Genomic DNA, 22,730 nt, shown 5'->3' with positions numbered 1-22,730 from the left:
TCATTCACCTTAGTTCTGAGGAGCCTGAGACCTCTCACGACTGCTGCAGAGGACAGCACATGTTGTGGCAAGAGGACACAACGTCTCGTTCCCTCCATCAGGGAACCGAGGTTACAAACGTAACCGAGACGTTCCCTTTCTGTCGGTCTCTCGACGTTGTGTCGAACCGACAGATGGGGTTCCAATGGAAAACGCCATAACACTGTGCCCTGTCACAATCTCAACGAAGCGACGGTGACTGGCCTGGGCGTGTCAGCCGTGAACGCTACTGATCTGACAGAGGGTGAGAGCAGCTGTGAAGAACACCCAGGGAGATAGGAAACTCTTTTTGTGAAAAAGTGGGCGCTAGGCCCCCGTGGGCCCTCTTCCGGGGTGCCGCCTGGGTAGGGAGTGCTGGAACCAGAGCTGGCTTCGAAGGGGGCCGGGGCTGCTGGGAAGCAGAGGCCACACGGGAATTCGAAGGCCTACGGGCGGCCGAGTCTCAGCGGGGAAGAATATGGCTAATCGCCTCCGTCTGCTTCTTCACCGTCGAGAACTGCTGAGCGAAGTCCTCGACAGTGTCACCAAACAGCCCACCCTGCGCAATGGGCGCGTCGAGAAAGCGGACTTTCTCGGCGTCGCTCATCTGCGCAAGGTTGAGCCAGAGATGCCTCTCCTGGACCACCATGGTGGACATCGCCCGACCCAGGACCCGCGCGGTCACCTTGGTCGCCCTTAGAGCGAGGTCGGTGGCAGTGCGGAGTTCCTGCATTAACCCTGGGTTGGTCTTACCCTCGTGGATCTCCTTCAACGCCTTGGCCTGATGGACCTGCAGGATGGCCATGGCGTGGAGAGAGGAGGCTGCTTGGCCCGTGGCAGTGTAGGCCTTCGACACCAGCGATGCCGAAGTCCTACACGTCTTGGACGGGAGTTTCGGTCGACCTCTCCAGGTGGACGCCGCCTGCGGGCACAGGTGCACCGCGACTGCACGTTCCACCTGGGGCACATCGACGTAACCCCTAGCCGCCCCACCATCGAGGGAAGAGAGAGCGACGGAACCGGTTTGACGTGTACGCGCCGAAAAGGGGGCGTTCCACGTCTTCGCCAGTTCCTCATGCACCTCCGGGAAAAGCCCAAGAACCACGTATCCAACCGTGAGCGCTGGGGGAGAGGCACCGGAGTACAGTCTAACCCAATGCACACGGCGGCCCGGGAAAGCATGGCCGACATCTCGACATCCGCCTCCTCCTGGGCTCGACCCCCCCTAGGAGGGAGCTGCAGAGATTCGTCGGGATCGGATGCCAGCAATTCGCTCTCCGATGCTGCAATGGACATCTCATCCTCATCACGCATCGTGTCCGACTGCGTGAAGGAGGACGCTGACGGTGTGGCACCGCCAGCTGGGGAACAACGAGGCGAGCGAGACGGGGTGCAAGCGGTCCGCGAGCACTTGGCTGACGGATTAGCGCTCGCAGAAATCCCCATATCACCCTCGCCGCTCGCCTCGGCGAACGGAATGGCCTTAGCCATCCTCGTCACAGCCCGGGAAGCATGCGAGGTGGTGGCTGATTCTCGGGAGAAAACAGCCACCCGTGACCGCAACGTCTCTATGACCATCTGCCCGCAGTGCCGGCAAGATGAGTCCACGAAGGCTGTCTCAGCGTGTTGGACCCCCAAACACCTGACACAGACATCGTGCTTGTCCCCATCCTCGATGAGGACACCGCAATGTAGACATGCCACGCTGGAGAAATTAGCTGTTTTAGAATGCAGACGGTGAGTCACCGTCTGCAGGCTCAAACACCTCTGGAACCGCCGAGACGCCCAGGGGAAGTCGCTGCAGGAAGGGACAGTCCACTGCACCACGTCGTAGAACCGGCAATGTAGAGCTTTTGCTAAGCAGCAAGAGAAGATCTTCATAACCGAAGGCTCCGAAGAACAAAAGGTGAATGAATGATGCACGCCGTCTCCCTTTTATACCCGGATGTCCGGGGCGGAGTCCGGCATGCAAATTTCATTTGCCAATTTTCATTGACCTTTTCTAAGCAGTCGGAAACGATTGGTTCTCAGGGACGAACCCCATCTGTCGGTTCGACACAACGTCGAGAGACCGACAGAAAGGAACTCCAGTGGGAGTGCGTGACCATAACTACATTTCTTAGTTCCCGAAATGCCCATAATTCGTCTGGGGTTCTGAATGGAGATTGGCATGAGCCAATCTCCATTCCAGAGGATATGCCACCAATTCAGCTATCAGAACACCAGAAGACCTGCATGTGGTTTTTCTAGATCTTGCCAATGCCTTTGGATCAGTGCCACATGAGCTGCTGTGGACAGCCTTTGACTTCTTCCACATTCCAGAGCAGGTAACAAAGCTGATTAAGGCATATTTTCAGGATCTCCAATTCTGTATTAACAATTCTGTATTATAGGTTTGCATAATGGAAGGTTGCATAATTTCACCACTGGCTTTCACAATGGCAATAGAAATAATAATCCGGGCATCGCGTTGGGTTTGAAAAATGGATTGCGCCTACCTCCAATCAGGGCATACATGGATGACATGACAACCATCACAACAACAAAAGCATGTAAAAAGCGGCTGCTCGATAATCTCCAGGAGAACATTAGTTGGGCACAAATGGAGGTCAAACCCAGCAAATCCCGCAGCATTTCTTTTGTCAAGGGCCAGCTTACCAATGACAGTTTCTGTATGAAGGGAGAGCGCATAACAACGGTCACGGAAAAGCCCATCAAAAGCCTTGGAGGGTTGTACACCGCAGACCTTAAAGATGTCGAACAAGTGGAACAACTCAGGCAAGAGACAGCCAGTGGACTCAAGAAAATCAATAATACAACTCTTCCTGGGAAGCTGAAAGTCTGGTGCTTCCAATTTGGCTTGTTGCCTATGCTATACGGGAATGGAGCTCTCTCTCTTCCCATTTCAAGCCTTGTGGAGGAATATAAATGCACCAAAACAAGGTTAGAGATGACGCTCAAAGAATCCTGTGATCCCTGTGTAAGAGATGCTGCTCCAAAAGTAGTGACAGGGAGGAAATGGAACCCAACAACAGCGGTAGGAGATGCAAAGGCAGCCCTCAGACATAAGGAAATCATGGGACAAGTTCAACATGGCAGAGGGGGACTTGGTTTGGCATCAGCCACACTCACGTGGCAAAAAGCGACACCAATGGAACAGCATCACCTGGTAGTGGAGGAGGTTAGGCGTCAAGAGGAAGCAAGTAGATGCATCAGAGTGGTCTCTCAAGCCCAGCAAGGCCGTTGGATGAGGTGGGAAGGCATTGAACAGCGCACAATCACTTGGAGTGAGCTGTGGAGTATGGAAACAAACAGGCTAAGTTTTATCATAAGAGCTAGATATGATGTGCTGCCCTCACCATCAAATCTGCATGTTTGGTGTGGACAGGATCCAGCCTGCCACCTATGTGCAGCTCCAGCAAACCTTAAACATATTCTTCTGGGTTGTAAAGAAGAGCTTGACACAGGGGCGATACACATGGCGCCACAATCAAGTACTAAAGTGCTTGGCTGCAGCAGTAGAGACCAAGAGAGTGGCAGCAAAAGCCATTACCCAAAATGCCAAGGCTAACTCGCTAAAAAGGCAATTCCACTACAAGGCTGCTTAAGAAAGTGGGGATCAGAGGACAGGCCCAACGGATGTAATGGATTCCCCAAGAACTTGCCACTGTTGCTGAGAGAAGCAGCCACTGGCTGTGGTTGAAACGGAAGGACGCAATATGGGCTGCCAAGTGACCTCGTAATAAAATGGTGTTGTGTGTTGGAATGTTACGCAATATGGAACCGGGGGCACTGAGCATGCATTAACGGTGCCAGTGAGGCTTGAACATCTTTAGCCAAAGGGGTGGCGCGTATGGTTGCGACGAGGTTATGGTAATGTGTTGTAATGTTATGCCATACGGGACCTGGGGCACTGAGCATGCATTAATGGTGCCAGTGGGGCTATAACAGCCTTAGCCAACGGGTTGGCGCGTATGGTTGCGTTGATTTTGGTAATGTGTTGTAATGGTATGCCATAAGGGACCGGGGACACTGAGCGCGCATTAATGGTGTGGGTAGTCGTGGCCTTATGGTTTTCGAGTCGAACTCGTGACCAGAAGGTTGCCGGTTCAATTCTCAAGGCCGGCAGGTAACGACTGAGGTGCCCTTGAGCTGCTCTGGGTGTATATGTGTTCACAGGTCCAGTGGAGGATAATCAAGAACTGGCTAGTGGTGCAGAAAGAAGAAGCCAATGGCTGTGGTTTAGGCGGATGGACACAGCATGGGCTGCCAGATGACCTTGTAACAATGCGACACACAACCAGGTCTGATCAAGCTGCGGTGGGCCTCCCTTGGTTGAGGGTGTCTTGTGATAAAGGGCCGAAACTCCCAATGAGGCTGAGGTGCACAACTGACGATGTGTCGCATTGATGGGAACCATCCAACGGGCTTTATCAGCAGCACCTCACCAAAAGGCATCTTTCACCCAGGATAATGGATGTGATGAAAGTGGGACACACAACTCATGAGACGTCTCTCTGATAATGGCAAGGAATGGCAAGGAAAGGTAAGTATGCTATGTATTTCTATAATCATTTATCCCCAAACACAGAGGATGCCTACCCGACAAATCCAGTGAAACCTCAGACCTCCTTTCCTCTATTCATATTCTTGACTGTTTCCCCCTGCCATGCATAAGGAGTGGAAATGTCCTATTGGGCAATTCAACTGTGCTGAAATTGTGGTATTATAACACCTAGTACTATTAAGCAAATCTATTAACATGCTAACGAAGCGAAATTGTTCAATGCAGATTCACACATTCGATACATATACACAAATGAACACAAGGGTTACAAATGCAAAAATTATAAAAAAAGTTATAAACACAAAAAGCTGATTTAACCTTAACAGAAGCTGGAAGAACTTGAATGTAGGTTTTTACTGTGACTCAGCTGTGCTGGTGTCTGAGTTTTTCACTGTCATTCTGGCTGCTCTGGATAATTATGAATCACATATTAGCTGTGGTGAGCAATGGCTGGAAATGTGTCAGGCCAAAAAAAAAAGCTGAGACAAATTTCCTTACAGATTATATATTTGGACTGCAGGCCCTGAGGGTAAAGGGCTTGTTACTCTGCATTTGGTAGTGTTTTTGATGGGCTCTGATTAATGGCATATCACCTCTATAATAATGAGCAAATTTGTCCTACAAATTTTTGTGGAAGCTGCAGTCTTTGTGGTGATTTTTTCTGATTTCTATGGGAAAATATCTGGGGTTGGCGTGACAAGCTAGTTTGAAACTATACACTCTTCATTTTATTTCATTTTATTGTGGATTATGTCCATATTTCCTAGTTGTATGGAGGATATCAGTTTGTTCACAGTGATGGCAGTGCTGTTCTCGACCAAGTGATACAGTTTTCTTTACTATATTTCTGAACTTCACAGATGCATTTGCTATTGTTGAATTGTTGCATTTCTCGTTTTGTGGAAAAATAGCAGCAAACAACTAGAGTCAAAAACTTATCTTTCTTAAAGATACTTAAACATTGTAGCACAGCTTTGGTCAGAATCCTTCCTTTTTATGCCGACATGTATTTTATTCATTTATTTATTTTTCAAAACAAATTTTTCACACTGAAGAAAATGTACTGTAGTAGCAGGAACACTTGACTCTTTCTAGATCTGAGACGTATTGTAAAAGTAGAGGCAGATTGCCTTTTGGGGGTTTCTATCTTAAACATGAAAAGCTTTATGATGTTGACAACAGAAGCTGTCACCCCCTGTGCTTTAGAGTGCTAGACTTGTTTTAATTCTTAACTTAAGAAGGCAAGATTAATAGCACTAAGTACTGTAGACATGGTCAAACTTCATCATATAGCCCTGTCATCAAAAATTGCTCTGTATTTAAACTGTTCATGCAGCTACTGTGTAAAATATAAAGCACTTCTATTCCGTTTGTGTTGCACGCAGTTTATATCTGCATATCTGCACAGTTTACATCTGCAATGCTGTTCAATCCCAGATCCTCTGTGATTTAGTATGATGGGGGTTCAGTGAAAAAGAAACTAATCTTGATGGATTCTCTTGGTTTTGTCATCTGTGGTGTTTTGATTTTCCTCCTCCATCTCGGTCACCAGCTTGTTTCCACTTTCTTTGGCTTCTTAATGGCTCTTCTCAGAAGGTTCAAAATAATAAATCAATTTATAACCGTCCACTTTTCTATTTTCCATCTTCAGACTCCATCTGCATACAAGGATTTGACCCCAATTTAGGAATCATCACCCCAATCAATCCCATGATGGCTGGGATAAGTTTGGTACCTCCTCATCCTGTTCCAGCAGAGCTTCCAGTAATAAAAGACATCATCCACTGCAAGAGCTGCACACTGTTTCCACAGAACCCCAGTAAGAACCACAACACATGTATAAGATATCTATAATAAATTGATGAATGCTACTAATTTTTATGTAAATGGCAGAGGTGGAAAAAGTACAAAAATATTATATTCAAATACAAGTACTACTACTTTGATGAAATTGTACTTGAGTACAAGTAAAATTACCAGTCAAAAAATCTACTCAAGTCAGGGCCGGCCCGTGGCATAGAGCCGGCGCCAGACGAGAGCACAAAAACATGCACAAACACAAAAATGTGAACAGCTTCTTGCATCATGACGCGATTATGATTAACTATGACACCAACAATAGTCATAGTGCTTAATTTTATAATTCCGTACAATTCCACGTTTGTACGGAATGAGAGTAAATGTGATGATTGATAGTTGTAACCCGGTCGTTACCATGGCAACGTTTTTGCCATTGATCGCAGTTAACAAGAAACATAAATCCCAAGAGTTTAATCCGTTTGATAGGTATCTGCTGTTCCCTTTCTGTCGGTCTCTCGACGTTGTGTCGAACCGACAGAATGGGGTTTGTCTTGAGAACCTATCATCTTCTGAGAATTTAGAAAAGGCCAATGAAAATTGGCGAATGAAATTTGCATGCCGGGCTCCTCCCCGGATGTCCGGGTATAAGAGGGAAGCCGGCGCATCTGATGAGCTTCTCTACGATCTTGGTGATCATTCTTTCTGCTGGAATCTACGACGTGGACAGCGGACGGTCCCTTCCTGCAGTGACTCTCCCCTGGGCGTCTCGGCAGTTCCGGACGTGTTCGAGCAATTTCCTTTTCTAAAAGAGCAAATTTCTCCAGCGTGGCTTGTCCGCTGTTCTCATGGGTGCAACACACTCATCGAGGAGGGGGACGGACACAATGCCTGCTTTCAGTTCGCTGGGGCAGACGTTGTGGGTACGTCCTGCCCGCACTGCGGGCGGTGACGATTCAGACGTTGCGTCACCGGTGGCTGTGTTCCTGCAGGACTCAGCCACCACCTCGTTTGCTCCCCGTTCCGTGGCGGCAGGACTACGGCCCTGCCGTCCGCTACGGCAAGCAGCGAGGGTGATATGAGGATTACTGTGAGCGATAATCCGCCAGCCACGGGCTCACGGACCGTTCACACCTCGTCTCGCTCGTCTGACCGTTCCCCAGGAGACGGTCCGCCGTCTTATTCCTCAATCGGGACACTCACCGAGGACGGACACGGACACAATGCCTGCTTCCAGTACGCTGGGGCAGACGTTGTGGATACATCCTGCCCGCACTGCGGGCGGTGACGATTCAGACGTTGCGTCATGGGTGGCTGTGTTCCTACGGGACTCAGCCACCACCTCGTTTGCTCCCCGTTCCGTGGCGGCAGGACTACGGCCCTGCCATCCGCTACGGCAAGCAGCGAGGGTGATATGAGGATTACTGTGTGCGATAATCCGCCAGCCACGGGCTCACGGACCGTTCACACCTCATCTCGCTCGTCTGTCCATTCCCCAGGAGACGGTCCGCCGTCTTATTCCTCAATCACGTATTCGGACACGATGTGTGATGATGAGAGGTCTCTTGCAGCATCGGGGGTGACGTACTGCCACCGACCTCGCTCTACGGGCGACCAAGGTGACCACGCGGGCCCTGGGTCGGACGATGTCCACACTTGTGGTCCATGTGAAACTCCTCTGGCCGATCCTTGCGCAGATGAGTAACGCTGAGAAGGTCCGCTTTCTCGACACACCCGTCTCGCAAGGGGGGGGCTGGTTGGTGTTACTGTCGAGTGAGGCCTCCCCGGAGGATTCTCGACAGTAAAGAAGCAGTCCTCCGTGCCGCGACTCGGCCGCCTCGGCCGTCGAGTCCCGTGCAATGTCTGCTTCCCGGCAGCCCTGGTCCTCTTCGACGCCCTCCAGCTCTGGCGCCCCCCACTCAGGCGGCCCCCCCTGGAGGCGACAGCGAAGAGGAGACCATCGCCCCATCAGGCCGCGGCGAAGCAGCCCTCATGGGAAGACCTCAGGGGGATCGAGGCTACCATTGGGCCCGACCCCAGCCACATCGCTGGGTAGTCAGATAGGGACGGATCCTGCCTCGTCTCTCCATCTGCTGGCCCCCTCCGGGGGGCTAGCACCCACTTACTCTCAAAAAAGGAGAGTTTCCTCTCTCTCTGGGTTATCACAGCCGCTCCCACCCTCTGCACGACGGTGAATGGCAAACTCGACGTTGCGTCATGGTGAAGCGCAATGTCGAGTATAAACACCAGCCCTCAGCACTCTCAGTCAGACTGAGAGGCAGTCACCAGGCAGGAAAAACAGCAGAGCTGATCTCCTCCCCGGGGGACCTCCCCCGGCAAGGAATCCGTACTGCTAGCCATCGAACCACCCCCCGGAGGGACGATGAAAAAGATCGTACCTTTAGTCCCGTCTCATTTCTGGGAGCCTGTCCGGCTTCCCAGACTGTCAGGCTGGCTAGGGAAGACGATCCGTCTCAGCTACGCGATCCAGTCGCCTCACGCCCGTCAAATTCAAGGCGATATACCTCAGTCAGAGGATATTCCCGTACTTCGGGCCGAGGTCGCCACCCTTCTGGTGAAGGGAGTGATCAAGCCCGTCTCACCAGCCGAGATGTGCAACGGGTTTTACAGCCTGTACTTCATTGTCCCCAAGAAAGGCGGGGGGTTGCGCCCTATCTTGGGTCTGTGTGTTCTGAACAGGCACCTACACAATAGCGGCCTTTCAGGTTGATCACGCAGAAGCGCATCCTGACGTCCGTCAGGTTTCAGGACCGGTTCATGGCAGTCGACCTGAAGGACACGTGCTTCATGTCTCGATCCTCCCTCGACATCGGCCGTTCCGACGGTTTGCGTTCGAGGGACGGGCATATCAGTACAGGGTCCTCCCCTTCGGTCTGTCCCTGTCTCCACTAGTCTTTACGAAGGTCGTGGAAGCCGCCCTCCTTTCCCGTAGGGAAGGGGGTGTGCGGGTACTAACTATCTCGACGACTGGCTGAAGTTTTGGCACACTCTCGAGATCTGTTTTGTACACACAGGGACCTGGTGCTCCGGCACCTAGATCGGTGGGGCTACAGGTCAACAGAGAAAAGAGCATGCTCTCCCCGGTGCAGAGCATCCTCTTTCTCGGTATGGAACTCTGTCCTCACGAGCGGCCCCGCTCACCCCCCGGGGGGACGCGAGACCCGTGACGAGGAAGCCCGCACCCTCGCGGCCTCCCAGAGGCAGCGCGACTGACTAGCGCGCCCGATCAGTGTTGAACTGCCTGAAGATCAGACAGTCAGCGGTCCCCCTGTAACAAGAGGCTCCTGGGATACATGGCATCCTCGGCGGGGGTGGTCCCCCTCGGGTCGATGCACATACGACCGCTTCAACACTGGTTGCAGAGTCAAGTTCCTTGAAGAGCGTGGCACACCGGCAGCAGGCGTATGGTCACACGCTTTTCTGCCGACACACCCTAACCCCCTGGTCTCCATGACCTTCTTGCAGACAGGGGTCCCCTTTGGGATGCCTCCCTGCAAGGTTGGGGTGCCGTGTGCAACAGGCAAGCAGTGTCGGGGCGGTGGACGGGCCCCCGCCTGCGTTGGCATTTCAACTGCCTAGAGTTGTTGGTTGTGCTACTTGCATTTAGGAGGCTACTACCTCTCGTGCAGGGAAGCACGTGCTGGTCCGGTCGGACAGCACAGCTGCTCTGGCGTATTCTTTCACTCACAGCAGCTAACATGACTCGCCTGATGCCTCCTCCTCTGGAGTCAGCAGGTGATCAGCTCCCTGCGAGCCACACACATCCCAGGCATCCTGAACCAGACAGTCGATGCGCTGTCTCGTCAGTCGACGCCTCGCGGAGAGTGGCAACTCCCTCCCCGCGCAGCTGGCTCATTTGGGGCAGTTCGGCCAGGCACAGGTGGTCCTGTTGCCTCCCCGGACTCCACCCATTGTCCGCTTTGGTACTCCCTGTCCGAGGTACCCTCGGCACGGATGCCCTTGCGCACAGCTGGCCGCGGGACAAGCGGAAGTATGCTTCCCCACAGTGAGCCTCATTGCACAGGTCCTGTGCAAGGCCAGGGAAGAGGAGCATCAAATGGTACTAGTTACGCCCCTTTGGCCTAACCAGGACTTGGTTCTCGGAGCTGAGGCTCTGACAACAACTCCCCCCTGGCCGCTCCCCCTGGCGAACAGCTTCCCCAGGGGAAGGGGCACGTTGCGGCATCCCAGGCAAAACCTGGTCTCCATGTCTGGACGGGACGAGGAGATCCTGAGTGACCCACCCCCAGTCCGGTTGGGACATCACTCATGCTAGGGCTTCGGCCACTGGGCGGCTATATGCCCAGAGGTGGCGCCTCTTCTCGTCCTGGTGCTCTTCTCGCTGAGAAGACCCGCGGAGTTGCTCAGTCGGGTACGAGCTGTCCCGTCCTCAAGAGAGCGGGGGAGTAACCTCTCCCCCTCCACACTGGGAATGTATGTAGCCGCTACGGCCGCTCATCATGACCCAAGTGCTGGGTAGCCTCTGGGACAGCACGGCCTGGTCATTAGGTTCCTAAGGGGCGCGAGAGGGTGACCACCTTTCTGCGCTCCGTACCCTCTTGCGACCTAGGTGACGGGCCCCAAGAGGCCCCGCCCCCTTCGAGCCTCTCGGGATTGCTGCTCTTTCTCAGTCTTGATAAAGACGGTTTTTCCGCATGGCGCTCACCTCCAAGAGGGTAGGCATGGTAGGGGATCTGCAAGCACCCTCCGTGTCCACAGATTGCCTAGAACTCGGGGCCGGGATTCTCACGTTATCTTGAGACCCCGCCCCGGCTACATGCCCAAGGTTCCCACCACTCTCCCGAGAGACCAGGTGGTGAACCTGCAGGCGCTCCCCACCGGGGAGGAAGACCCAACCTATCCGTGTTGTGTCCAGTACGTGCACGGCGCCTCTACTTGGACCGCACGCAGAGCCCAGAAGCTCTGAGCAGCTCTTTTTCTGTTTCGGAGGTCAGCAGAAGGGAGGGCTGTCTCCAAACAGAGGCTGGCGCACTGGATCGTGGATGCCCTCGTTAGGGCATACCGATCTCTATTCGTCCCTGCCCGTGGGGGTGAGGCACACCCCTCATGGGCACTGGCTCAGGGCGCCTCTCTGGCAGACATCTGCAGAGCTGTGGGTTGGGCTATGCCCATCAACTCCGTGAGGTTCTAATACCTACGCGCGGAACCGGTGTCAGCCCGCATCCTGGCAAGGTGTGGGACCAGCAGCCGGTAGGGTGTACACCTGCGGAAGCCCTTCCCCCTCCGGGGGGAGCAGTGGCTATCCTGCCTCACTTCTTTCCCCTCGGGTAAAGAACAGGCATTCCATCCATCACTAGCACCCTTCCAGGGGACAGGCTGGGCAGAGCAGCCCTGCCCCCTTAGGCCGGGGTACAGTTGAGTTATCTCCCACATAGCTCTAACCCGACCTAGTGCTCCAGACATGGTAACCCCCCCTCCGTGGGCTGTTCCGTCTGATGTATCCTCATGAATGGTTCCCACCTTGGCAACCCATGACCTCCCCAGGTGGACTCCCACCTTGCGGTTAACTCCTGCAGTCCGCACATTCCTCCCATGAGTTCTCCCCTGATGGTGAGACCATGTGGTGTCTCCACTAATTCCTCCCTACGGTAGGTAGTGGCCTCTGCAGCGTTCTTCCCCCCCAGGGGGGAATAATGCTTACCCAGTGGCCCGTACGGTGCCGGGCGGCTTCTCGCCATTTAGAGAATCAGGCCTCCGCCCGTGACGGCCGGCGTTAGGGGGCTTCCCAACTTTTTGTGGAAAGCTCTGGGTCCCCCTTCCTCTCCACTGGAAGGTCATAATTTCGCGTTAGCGTGTTCGTCTGACTCGCCCAGGCCAGTCAACGTCGCTCCCAGAGATTGTGACGGGCTCAGTGCTGTGGCGTTTTCCATAGGAACCCCATTCTGTCGGTTCGACACAACGTCGAGAGACCAACAGAAAGGGAACGTCTTGGTTACGGATGTAACCTCGGTTCCCTGATGGAGGGAACGAGACGTTGTGTCCCTCATGCCACAACACTGGCCGCCCACCCCAGCGGTCGGGGGAGGATGCTTTAGGCTCCTCAGACCAAAGGTGAATGAATGAGCACGCCGGCTTCCCTCTTATACCCGGACATCCGGGGAGGAGCCCGGCATGCAAATTTCATTCGCCAATTTTCATTGGCCTTTTCTAAATACTCAGAAGATGATAGGTTCTCAAGACAAACCCCATTCTGTCGGTTCGACACAACGTCTGTTCCCTCCATCAGGGAACCGAGGTTACATCCGTAACCAAGACGTTTTACATGCCTTTAAGTGAGCAATTTACCTAAAATACAGACAGAGTTTGCACAGCGTCCATAATCCTGTCTTGAAGCTGAAATGGTTGCTTAAATATGGCCAGGGGTTTACTTCATTGTCTTCAGCAGTAGAGTTCGATAGGGTTTCACTTAGGACAGGTGCACTATACCGATGTCTAACTTCTCCGTCTCCATCGCTCTTCTGGTATGGCGCAAACTCAAACTCGCGCCCATTATTCACTGGATAATTTCCGTCGGTTTTTTTCCTTGCAATTTTTCATATTTTTTTACTCAGTAACGGATGTGATTTTAAATATACGAAGTACAATACATCACACAAATCATACTTAAGTACAAGTAAAATTACAGATTTTAAAAGCTACTTAAAAAAGTACAAGTACACAAAAAACCTACTCATACAGTAACGCGAGTAAATGTAATTCGTTACTGTTCCACCTCTGGTAAATGGTAAACATATAAAGTAGTCAAGTCAACTTATTTATATAGCGCTTTTTACAATTTTCATTGTTACAAAGCAGCTGTACATGAAACATATTGACTATAAGCAAAACATTAAAGTTGTACAAGTTAAAACAAAAGAAAGTGAACACACACAGAATACAGACATGCACACAGGTTCATACACACCCACATGCATAAAACACAACTCCACACGCACAGAGCACAATATACACACGCACTGACACACGCAAGCGCGCACACATACACGCAAGCACACACACACACACACGCACGCACACACACACACACACACACACACACACACACACACACACACACACACACACACACACACACACACAGAACCCAGGCCCAACCAGGGGAACCAGTACGGATAGCACACCTCGCATCACTGGGAGACGGAACCACAGCACCCACGAACTCACCACCTATCTTTAATAAATCTACCCTCCGGGCACTTGTTATCACCCAGATCCTTGTCGTGTACTTTTCCACCCTGCTACACTGGTGGAGAATGCAGGCATAGTGGTGGAAGGATACCACAAGCGCACTGGATACCACGATTCTAAAGGGGATATGTATATATTTTTTTCCCTTTCTTTTCTTCTCACTGGTTGGTCTTTTTCAGGCGGACACTCGCTCACCCATGGAAGAGCTCCTCCAACGACTGACGGAGGTCAGTATCCGCCAGCAGCAGATCACCGAACATCTCGCCTCCCGTCAGGGCCAGACCGAGCTGGAGCTCGAGGCCCTACGTACTGCCGCAGCTCGACGCGTTCCGCTGCCTGATCCCTGTGTGCAGGTAACGCAACTCCTGCCAAAGATGACGGCCCACGACGATGTCGAGGCTTACCTGCAGATGTTTGAGACCACGGCAGCCGGGGAGAATTGGGAGGCGGACGAATGGGCGCGATTGCTGGTGCCCCTCTTCACGGGCGAGGCGCAGAAGGTATACATCTCCCTTCCGACTGCGGTGGCCAACTCCTACGCCGACCTGAAAGGGGAGATCCTGGCCAGTTTGGGCCTCTCCCCGATCTGTGCGGCCCATCTCTTCCACACCTGGGAATACCAGTCCGGTCGTCCAGCCCGGACCCAGGCTGCCCAGCTGGCCCGCCTCGCTCAACAATTGTTGCTCGACGGGAACCCCCCGGCTGCCACCATAGCGGAACGCGTCGTGGTCGACCGGCTGCTACGTGCCCTCCCACGCTCCCACTGACAGGCCTTCGGGATGAAGAACCCCGCTACCATCGCAGAGCTGGTCGAGGCCATGGAACTGGCGGATGCTGCTCACCGGCGGGAGGGGGAGCGAGCGCTGCCATTTCCCCGGAGGGTGGTCCAGGAGCAATGCGCGCCGCAGAGCACCTATCGACCAGGAAGCAGGCCGGCGGCCCCTACCCCACCGGACATACCCATGCCGTTGGAGGTGTCCAACACCGCCGTTTGTTCCTGGCTGGTAGGTTGCATCGTGCATCAGGACCTGCCAACCGGAGCCCATAGGGCGGACGTGATGGTGAACGGACGTGCGTTCCCCACCCTCCTGGACTCCGGCAGCGCGGTCAGCCTGGTCCAGACCCGCATCGTCCCACCCTGGGGTGAGTCTCGGGGTCACCTGCGTGCACGGGGATACCAGACACGTGCCCGCCCGGGTGGTGACAATATCGGCGGGCATCGGTTCCTGGCCAGTGGAGGTCGGAGTGGTCTGCTGACTGCCGCCGTGCAGTCTGCTGGCCGGAAGAGGGGTCGTCGCCAACGGCGGGCCGATCAGGAAAACGGACATCACCCCGCCCTGATGGCCTCCGACAGCGGGAGAGAAGGTGAGCCCCCCCCCCGTTGAACCCTTTCTTTGATGCGTTTCAACAGGTAACGGGTGGAGGCTTGTTTGCCAGGGAATAGCGTGAGGGCGACCGCCTGAAACACTGCTGGTCGCAAGTAAGGGCGGTCGATGGGAGGGAGACGCACTCTGGCCCTCATCCTCTCCCGCACTTCGAGGTCAGAAATGGCCTGCTGTACTGTGTCGCCCAGCGGAGGGGGGAGGTAAAACCGTTATTGGTGGTACCCCGGTCGAAAACGGAGACTGTACTGGAGCTGGCACATTCCCATCCGATGGCCGAACACCTCGGCATCAACAATACCACCCAGCGTATCAGGGACCGCTTCCATTGGCCAGGATTAGATGCCGAGGTCCGGCTCTTCTGTCAAGCCTGCCCGACCTGCCAAAAGACGTCTCTGAGGACTCCTCCCCCCCAGTTCGCTGATTCCGCTGCCCATCATCGAGGTGCCCTTCGAGCGCATCGGGATGGACCTGGTAGGGCCATTACCAAAATCTGCTCGTGGCCACGAACACATCCTGGTAATCGTCGACTATGCCACCCGATATCCGGAGGCCGTACCGCTGCGGAAAGCCACGGCCAAGGCCATCGCCCAGGAGCTCTTCACGCTCTCCAGTCGGGTAGGCATACCCTCGGCGATTCTGACCGACCAGGGGACCCCGTTCATGTCCTGGCTAATGGCAGACCTGTGCAAGCTCCTGAGGGTGAAACAGTTGAGGACCTCCATATACCACCCCCAGTCGGACGGACTCGTCGAACGCTTCAACAGAACACTGAAGCAGATGCTACGGCGGGTCGCGGCCGACGACAAGCGGGACTGGGACCTCATGCTCCTCTACGTCCTCTTTGGTATACGCGAGGTCCCCCAAGCATCAACTGGTTTCACCCCTTTCGAACTCCTTTTCGGGCGGCAACCCCGAGGACTGCTGGACGTGGCGAATGAGACTTGGGAACAACAACCCACGCCCACCCACTGATAGAGCACGTCCGACAGATCATGGAAAGGATCGACAGGGTGATGCCATTAGTCCGGGAATACCTCGTCTCCGCCCAGCAAGCCCAGCAACGACTCTACAAGCCCCGTGAGTTCTGTTCCAGTGACAGGGTGATGGTCCTCGTCCCCAACTCCGGCTGCAAGTTCCTGGCTAGCTGGCAGGGGCCCTACACAGTCACGGAAAAACTCGGCCCCATCACCTACCGGATCCGCCAGCCAGGAAAGCAGAAGAAGTTATAGATATATCACATCAACCTTCTGAAGAAGTGGACGGGGACTAGAGACCAGCTCGCCGCCCTGGCAATCGGGGATCCAGTCGTCGTGGACATGGACCCCCTGTTTTCCGCGACAAAGAAGATGGAGCTTCAGCACCTGGTCGGTCAATTCCAGGATGTGACTGGTAGGTACCCCTTTCGAAGGCCGCCAGCGGCCTCTGGCAATACCGGACCCTTCCCTTTGGGCAGCACGGAGCCCCCGCCATGTTCCAGCCTATGATGGACATCGTGCTGCGGCCACATCAACCCTACGCCACAGCCTATCTGGACGACGTGGTGATCCACTCCGAGCATTGGGATGACCGTCTGGACCATCTCCGGAGGGTGCTGACCGAACTCCGCAGGGCTGGCCTTACCGCCAACCCCCTGAAGTGTCACCTGGGCCTCTCGGAGGCGAAGCATCTGGGTTTCCAGGTGGGACGCGGCCTCATCAAGCCACAGGACAAGAAGGTGGAAACAGTGCGGGACGCGCCCAGACCCAGCTCAAAGACCCAGGTACGGGCGTTTCTGGGGTTGGCGGGGTATTATCGCTGCTTCATTCCCAACTTCTCCTCTCTAACCGCCCCCTTGACAGACCTGACCAGAAAGGGACAGCCGGACATTGTGACCTGGACGGCCGAAGCAGAGGAGGCCTTCAGGAAAGTGAAGACGGTGCTCACTTCTGAGCCAGTCCTCCGGGCTCCGGACTTTGGCTGCCCCTTTCTGTTGCAGACGGATGCATCCGACATGGGACTGGGAGCTGTCCTGTTCCAGTTGCAGGATGGTGAAGAGCATCCCGTGCTGTACATCAGCAGGAATCTGACCCCAGCCGAGATGAACTATGCCGCCGTTGAGAAGGAGGCTCTGGCCATCAAGTGGGCTGTCCTGGTGCTCCGGTATTACCTCCTCAGCCGCAAGTTCACCCTGATGACCGACCACGCCCCCCTGCAGTGGATGGGCTGGGCCAAGGATACCAACGCCAGGGTGACTCGTTGGTTCCTCGCGCTCCAGGACTTCCACTTCCTCCTTCGACACCGGCCTGGCACGGCCAACTCCAACGCCGACGGCCTCTCTCGGATCTGGGCAGCTTACTCAGGTCTGTAGGGGGTCACTCCCCACCCACCCCCTGTCTCCCCGCTGGTCGCTGCGCTCTCTTCGGCCGGGCCGGGGTCAACGCTTGGGGGGGGGGGTGGGGGGTGTGACGAGCTCCTAACAGTGTTGCCCTGGAAACGGACGAGGAACAGCTGTCGACACTCACGGGTTGATTGGTCAGAGCTGCCGGCGATTAACAGGCGGTCTCATAAGCCGCCTGATCGCCAGAGGAGGAAGAGAAACCTCTCGACGGGACATATGCTAACGTGTTCTAACGTGTCCCAGACAGCAGTGTGTGACCGGATACCCCCACGACGAGCACCCCAAAGACTCTGGAGCGGACACGGATAGCACACCTCGCACCACTGGGAGAAGGAACCACAGCACCCACGAACTCACCACCTATCTTTAATAAAATCCACCCTCCGGGGACTTGTTATCACCCAGATTCTTGTTGTGTATTTTTCCACCCCGCTACAATATATTCATAAGAAAAATGCAGTTTTACAGGTGTTGGCGACATGGCTTTCAAATGACAGATTACTATCAAATAAATCACCAAGATTCTTTGCTAACGACAAGGTTTTTATGGAACATCCGTCAATAGTTAAACAGTATTCTTGGTTGTTAGGTATGGCGGTTTTCGGTCCAATAAGTAACACTTCTGTTTTGTCTGAGTTAAGTAATAAGTAGTTGTTACTCATCCAGTTTTTTTTATATCGACTATGCATACCATTATTCTGTTGAACTGCTGTGTTTCATGAGGCTTCAAGAAAATATAAAGTTGAGTGTCATCAGCATAGGAGTGAATGCTAACTCCGTGTCGCTTTATTTTATCACCTAGAGGTAGCATGTGTAGTGCGAAGAGCAAAGGTCCTAAAACTGAGCCCTGTGGTACACCGTACTGGACTTTTGATTTGCGTGACACCTTATTGTTATGACTATGTTATGACTTATTGTGAGTTAATAATGCTAAGAAGAGAATCTATAATTTATGGGAGTATCTCTTTCTGTAGATTTGTAGGTATAGGGCCTAGCATACATGTTGTTGATTTAGATTATTTTAGACAGTTCACCGTGATCTACAGAATAAAATAATTGCAATTGCTCCTTAGGGGAGCTGTAGTTAGTTGCTTGATCAGCTAGTGTAGCCTCTGGTTGCATAGTTATAAAATTGATGATATTAGAGAAAAAAATATTTGTGAATTCATCACTGCTATGCTGATATCCAAAATCAGAAGTCGTTGACGAAAGTACTATCCATGCCTTTTGAAAGAATTCTAATATGTTCCACTGAAAGAATTAAATATTGTCAATCTAAATCTAATATGAATATATATATTTTCAAATAAACTCTTCAATTACAGTTAGATGGTTCATCTTTATAAACTTTTTACATACATCTCCTTACCTAGAAATTAGGCAGAGTATTTCAAATTAATTTTCTTTTTACCCTTTTATTTTTCTCTTTACTCAGCCCCATTTATAAATTTGTTGTATAAATTCAAACTATGCTGGAAAAAAGAGTAATGTGAAAACAATCACATTTACTTGATTAAAGTCATGTTGAGTCATGCAATCTGACTGCAATAATCAGGCTTTTTGTGGATCTTCCAGATCTTCCACCACCCTCCACCAGAGAGAGACCTCCAGGGTGCAAGACCGTCTTTGTTGGTGGACTTCCTGAAAATGCGACTGAGGAGATAATTAAAGAAGTTTTTGACCAGTGTGGTGAGATTATTGCCATCCGCAAGAGCAAGAAAAACTTCTGCCACATTCGCTATAGTGAGGAGTTCATGGTGGACAAGGCCCTCTACTTGTCTGGTGTGTCTTTGTTTATTTATACACATAGTGTATAAGTGCTTCTTATTTTATTACTCATTTGATTAAAACATGAATTTTCTCTTTACTGTGACTGCTGACAGAAACACTCCATCAGTATGAATTTGAATGCTAATTCAGACTGGTTTTTGCTCGTTATCTAGACCAGAAAAGCCATGCTGTTAACAGCAGATTTCGGCAGGTAATGTTGCTGATGCAACTATTGCCAGATTAGCCAGTGGGGACAACAGCAGAGATGAATTATAGCTCTAATTTCCTACTAAAAATAGAACCAATAACCTAAAATCCACATACAACAAAACAAAACAAAAGCAACCTAATCTGACCATTCTGGACTACTGCACCTCAAGGCTGCTTTTAAAGTGATAGTTCAACCAAAAATGAAAATTCTGTCATCATTTACTGATCCTCACATTGTTCCGAACCTGTATCATTTTCTTTGTTCTTCTGAACGCAAAGGAAGATATTTGAAAGAATGTCAATAACCAAACAGAATTCATCCCCCTTTTACTGCCATACTAGGGAAAATAAATACTATGGGAGTCAATGGGGGATGAGATCTGTTTGGTTACAGAAGAACACATTTGTGTTTAGAAGAACAAATCAATTTATACAGGTTTGAAATAACAAGAGGGTAAGTAAATGGTGACAGAATTATCATTTTTGGGTGAGCTATCCCTTTAAGGTCATCCATATAACAACAACATACTATAAAATGTCATCATATAAACCAAAAAATGGTAAAAATTTCAATGCAGTGCAGGTTTTCTAGTACTGACCATTGCGATTAGTTGTGTTGGGAGATACATAAATGGTTTGAGCACTTGACTAAACCATGAGCCAAGAGTCAAGACCAAAGCAATGTTATTGTTGTGTGGAGAGGTGTCATCTTTGCGTGTCAGTGATAATGCTTGGAAAGACCACTACATCAGAATTCATTTTCAATGAGAGTTGCGGAACAGAACAGTCAAATTAAACTGCCTCGGATGAGCAAGTGAAGTATACAGCTCAGAGTAGAGGGGTGACGCCCACTGCTGCTCCAGAGGATGGTGCCATTCTAGATCTTTGCCAGGATCCATCACTAAGAGATTTCTTTTAAAATACAGTACTTTAAAATACTGCATGTGCTAGAATTCCATATACTAACATGTGCCAATAATTTGAATAATTCAGACAGATCAAATATTATTATGCATTTAATATGTGTTCCTGTAAATTGAAATTGTCTCTCTAAACCAGGTTTTTTTTACGTTATGGATATCCCTGTATGGTAGCTCTGTTTGATGATTGATGTTTGTTGTTTTAGGCTATCGGATGCGCATTGGCTCCAGCACCGATAAAAAGGATTCGGGCCGCATACATGTAGATTTCGCTCAGGCGAGAGATGATTTGTACGAGTGGGAGTGCATGCAAAGATTACTGGCACGAGAAGAACGGCATCGACAGAAAATCCAGGAGGAGCGGCTGAGACCTCCTTCACCTCCTCCCATAATGCACTACTCTGAGCACGAGGCAGCTCTTTTGGCTGAGAAACTGAAAGGTAAGCTTTCCCACAGACTCTGGTGCCATGATGTCATCTAGCCTTTAAAGCAGAGATTTGTCATCGTTAATGTAGCGCCGAGAGAAATTTGGGCTCTTTGGAAGAGCTTCAAGGCAGAGCTTTTATTTCTGTAATAAAAGCAGAATGTGGTAAAATGGCCTAAACTGCCAGGTCTGCTTCTCTTCAGACATTTCCCAGCTGTTTTTGACTGCCCTCTGATGACGTGACAGACATTAATGGGTGGCTACGTAGTTTTAGGGGTCATATGCCTCAGGACTCAGAAGTCCTCATTTCATCCGAGTCTGCATCTGCCCCAGCTGTTGTTTATTCTGCAGTACTGGTGTGCTTATATGATCAGCTAGTTCCAGTGAGACCTGATTGTCAATGAAGTGAACACTCTGTGCCAGGCTTCTAAAAAGGGATTCCAAGGTTGACTAAATAGATTTAATTTGCTTTTGGGTGCGCAAAATGCTTTATTATTATTCAGAAGACTTTACCCAAATTCTCTCCAAACTGACTCGACAGCATACATGTATATGACTTTCTTACAAAAAATGATTTTGACATGTCATCATCTTCTTTTATAGTACTCAAGTTAGAGATAAAAGTATTAATAATTTAGTGAAACTGGAATGTAAACAAGCAGATACGAACGCTAATTTTAATTGTATTGTGGCACATTGATAATTTTAGATCTCACTGGTTCTCGCGCCTTGTTACTAGTTAACTTGTGTTTTATTCAACCAATAAGAAGCAATGAAATTTAAAATATTGACGGCTCTATTGAAATTCATGCTGCAATATTTTCAGATCTGAGATAGTTTTCGGGATCTTCTGTAAAACTCTGGAGATGTGTAAAATGTTTATTTTTCTTAGCAGAAATGCGTGCTTCATTCTTCGTAGCATTAGCATTAAATAGTATGTCCAGTTTTCAATATATATCATAATTTTCAAGGCACCACATGCTTTTTTTGTCACACCAATTTTTATCACATTTATTAGCAACGTCACCTTTCTTGCTTTATTTCAAAGATATTTTCTGGCTGACAGCTGCTGTTTTTTCATGCTGTGATTTGATTATAGCTTGCAGCACCAGGAAAGCAGTAAAGGTTGGCTTGTGTTTGGCGGCCATCATTTCCATGCATAGCTCTCGTCTCACTGGAGAGACTGCTTTCATTTAGATGATGGGACTTGACTGCAGCCTCCACCTCCACCTTGACAGCACACTGTCAAGCACTTTCCATCCTCCCTGCGTGCAGCATCCCGAGATCCGAATCTGTTCCGATATTTATTGAACCCAAAGGGCATCAGAAAAAATGGTTTCTATGGTCTATGGTTAATGTTTTCTGGCAAGTAAATGCTCATTGCAATATTATCCTTTTATGGAAAAAATAAAATGACTGCTGTTTTGAATAAGGCTAATATTCATAACTAGCACTCAACGAATTGGCAGAAATATGGTGGCTTCCAAAATGTCTGACTTATCGAGTGGTCAAAGTACTGAATGCTGGGAATTTTGAGGGAGAGCTTGGAAATTTAATCTGTGCATTTCTGGTGGACGTTCTCATTAAAAGGGAGATTGGCAGTGAAGGCTTATTTGACTGTGGAAAGTATTTTTATTCTTGTCAGATGGCATTTTTGCCTCAGGGCTGGGAGAATTCAATTTCCTTTAATTAGCTGGGATGTTTGAGTGCCATCTTAATAATATACCTGCTATTGATGTCAAATTCTCAGGGTCCCCTGGGATTTTTGCCAATTGCAGATGGGAATAATGTTTATATAATAAAAAGGCAAAAATGACTTTGAGTATAGCTCACATTTTTGGACCTAGAATAAAGTTTTGGTATAATTCATACAGTACATCTTGTATGATGTCATTCTCATCATTGGCTCAAAAGGGGTTTTATTTCTTTGGTGATATGAAGAAATAACAGTCTGGTCAAAAGTGCACTGGTGAGCACAAATACAGGGAATGATGTTGTTGCTTTGCAGGATCTCATTAAGGGATGGATCAAA

The 22,730-nt window shown here is 50.7% G+C and overlaps 1 protein-coding gene across 3 annotated transcripts in view; it reads left to right on the top strand.

Annotated features, from left to right (window-relative positions):
* Window positions 1–22,730, top strand: part of enox1 (ecto-NOX disulfide-thiol exchanger 1) — a 140,012-nt gene that overhangs the window by 71,531 nt on the left and 45,751 nt on the right. For all 3 annotated transcript variants that reach the window (XM_057336775.1, XM_057336773.1, XM_057336772.1), the window contains 3 exons: window positions 6,237–6,404; window positions 18,950–19,156; window positions 20,481–20,714. In XM_057336775.1, the coding sequence (XP_057192758.1) occupies window positions 6,237–6,404; window positions 18,950–19,156; window positions 20,481–20,714 (609 nt within the window). The remainder of the gene's footprint in view (window positions 1–6,236; window positions 6,405–18,949; window positions 19,157–20,480; window positions 20,715–22,730) is intronic.

The sequence above is a fragment of the Triplophysa rosa genome, linkage group LG6 (genome assembly GCF_024868665.1).
Source record: "Triplophysa rosa linkage group LG6, Trosa_1v2, whole genome shotgun sequence".
NCBI classification, from domain to species: Eukaryota; Metazoa; Chordata; class Actinopteri; order Cypriniformes; family Nemacheilidae; genus Triplophysa; species Triplophysa rosa.
The sequence above is the reverse complement of the archived record's forward strand: the minus strand, read 5'-3'. Positions and strand labels throughout refer to the sequence as shown.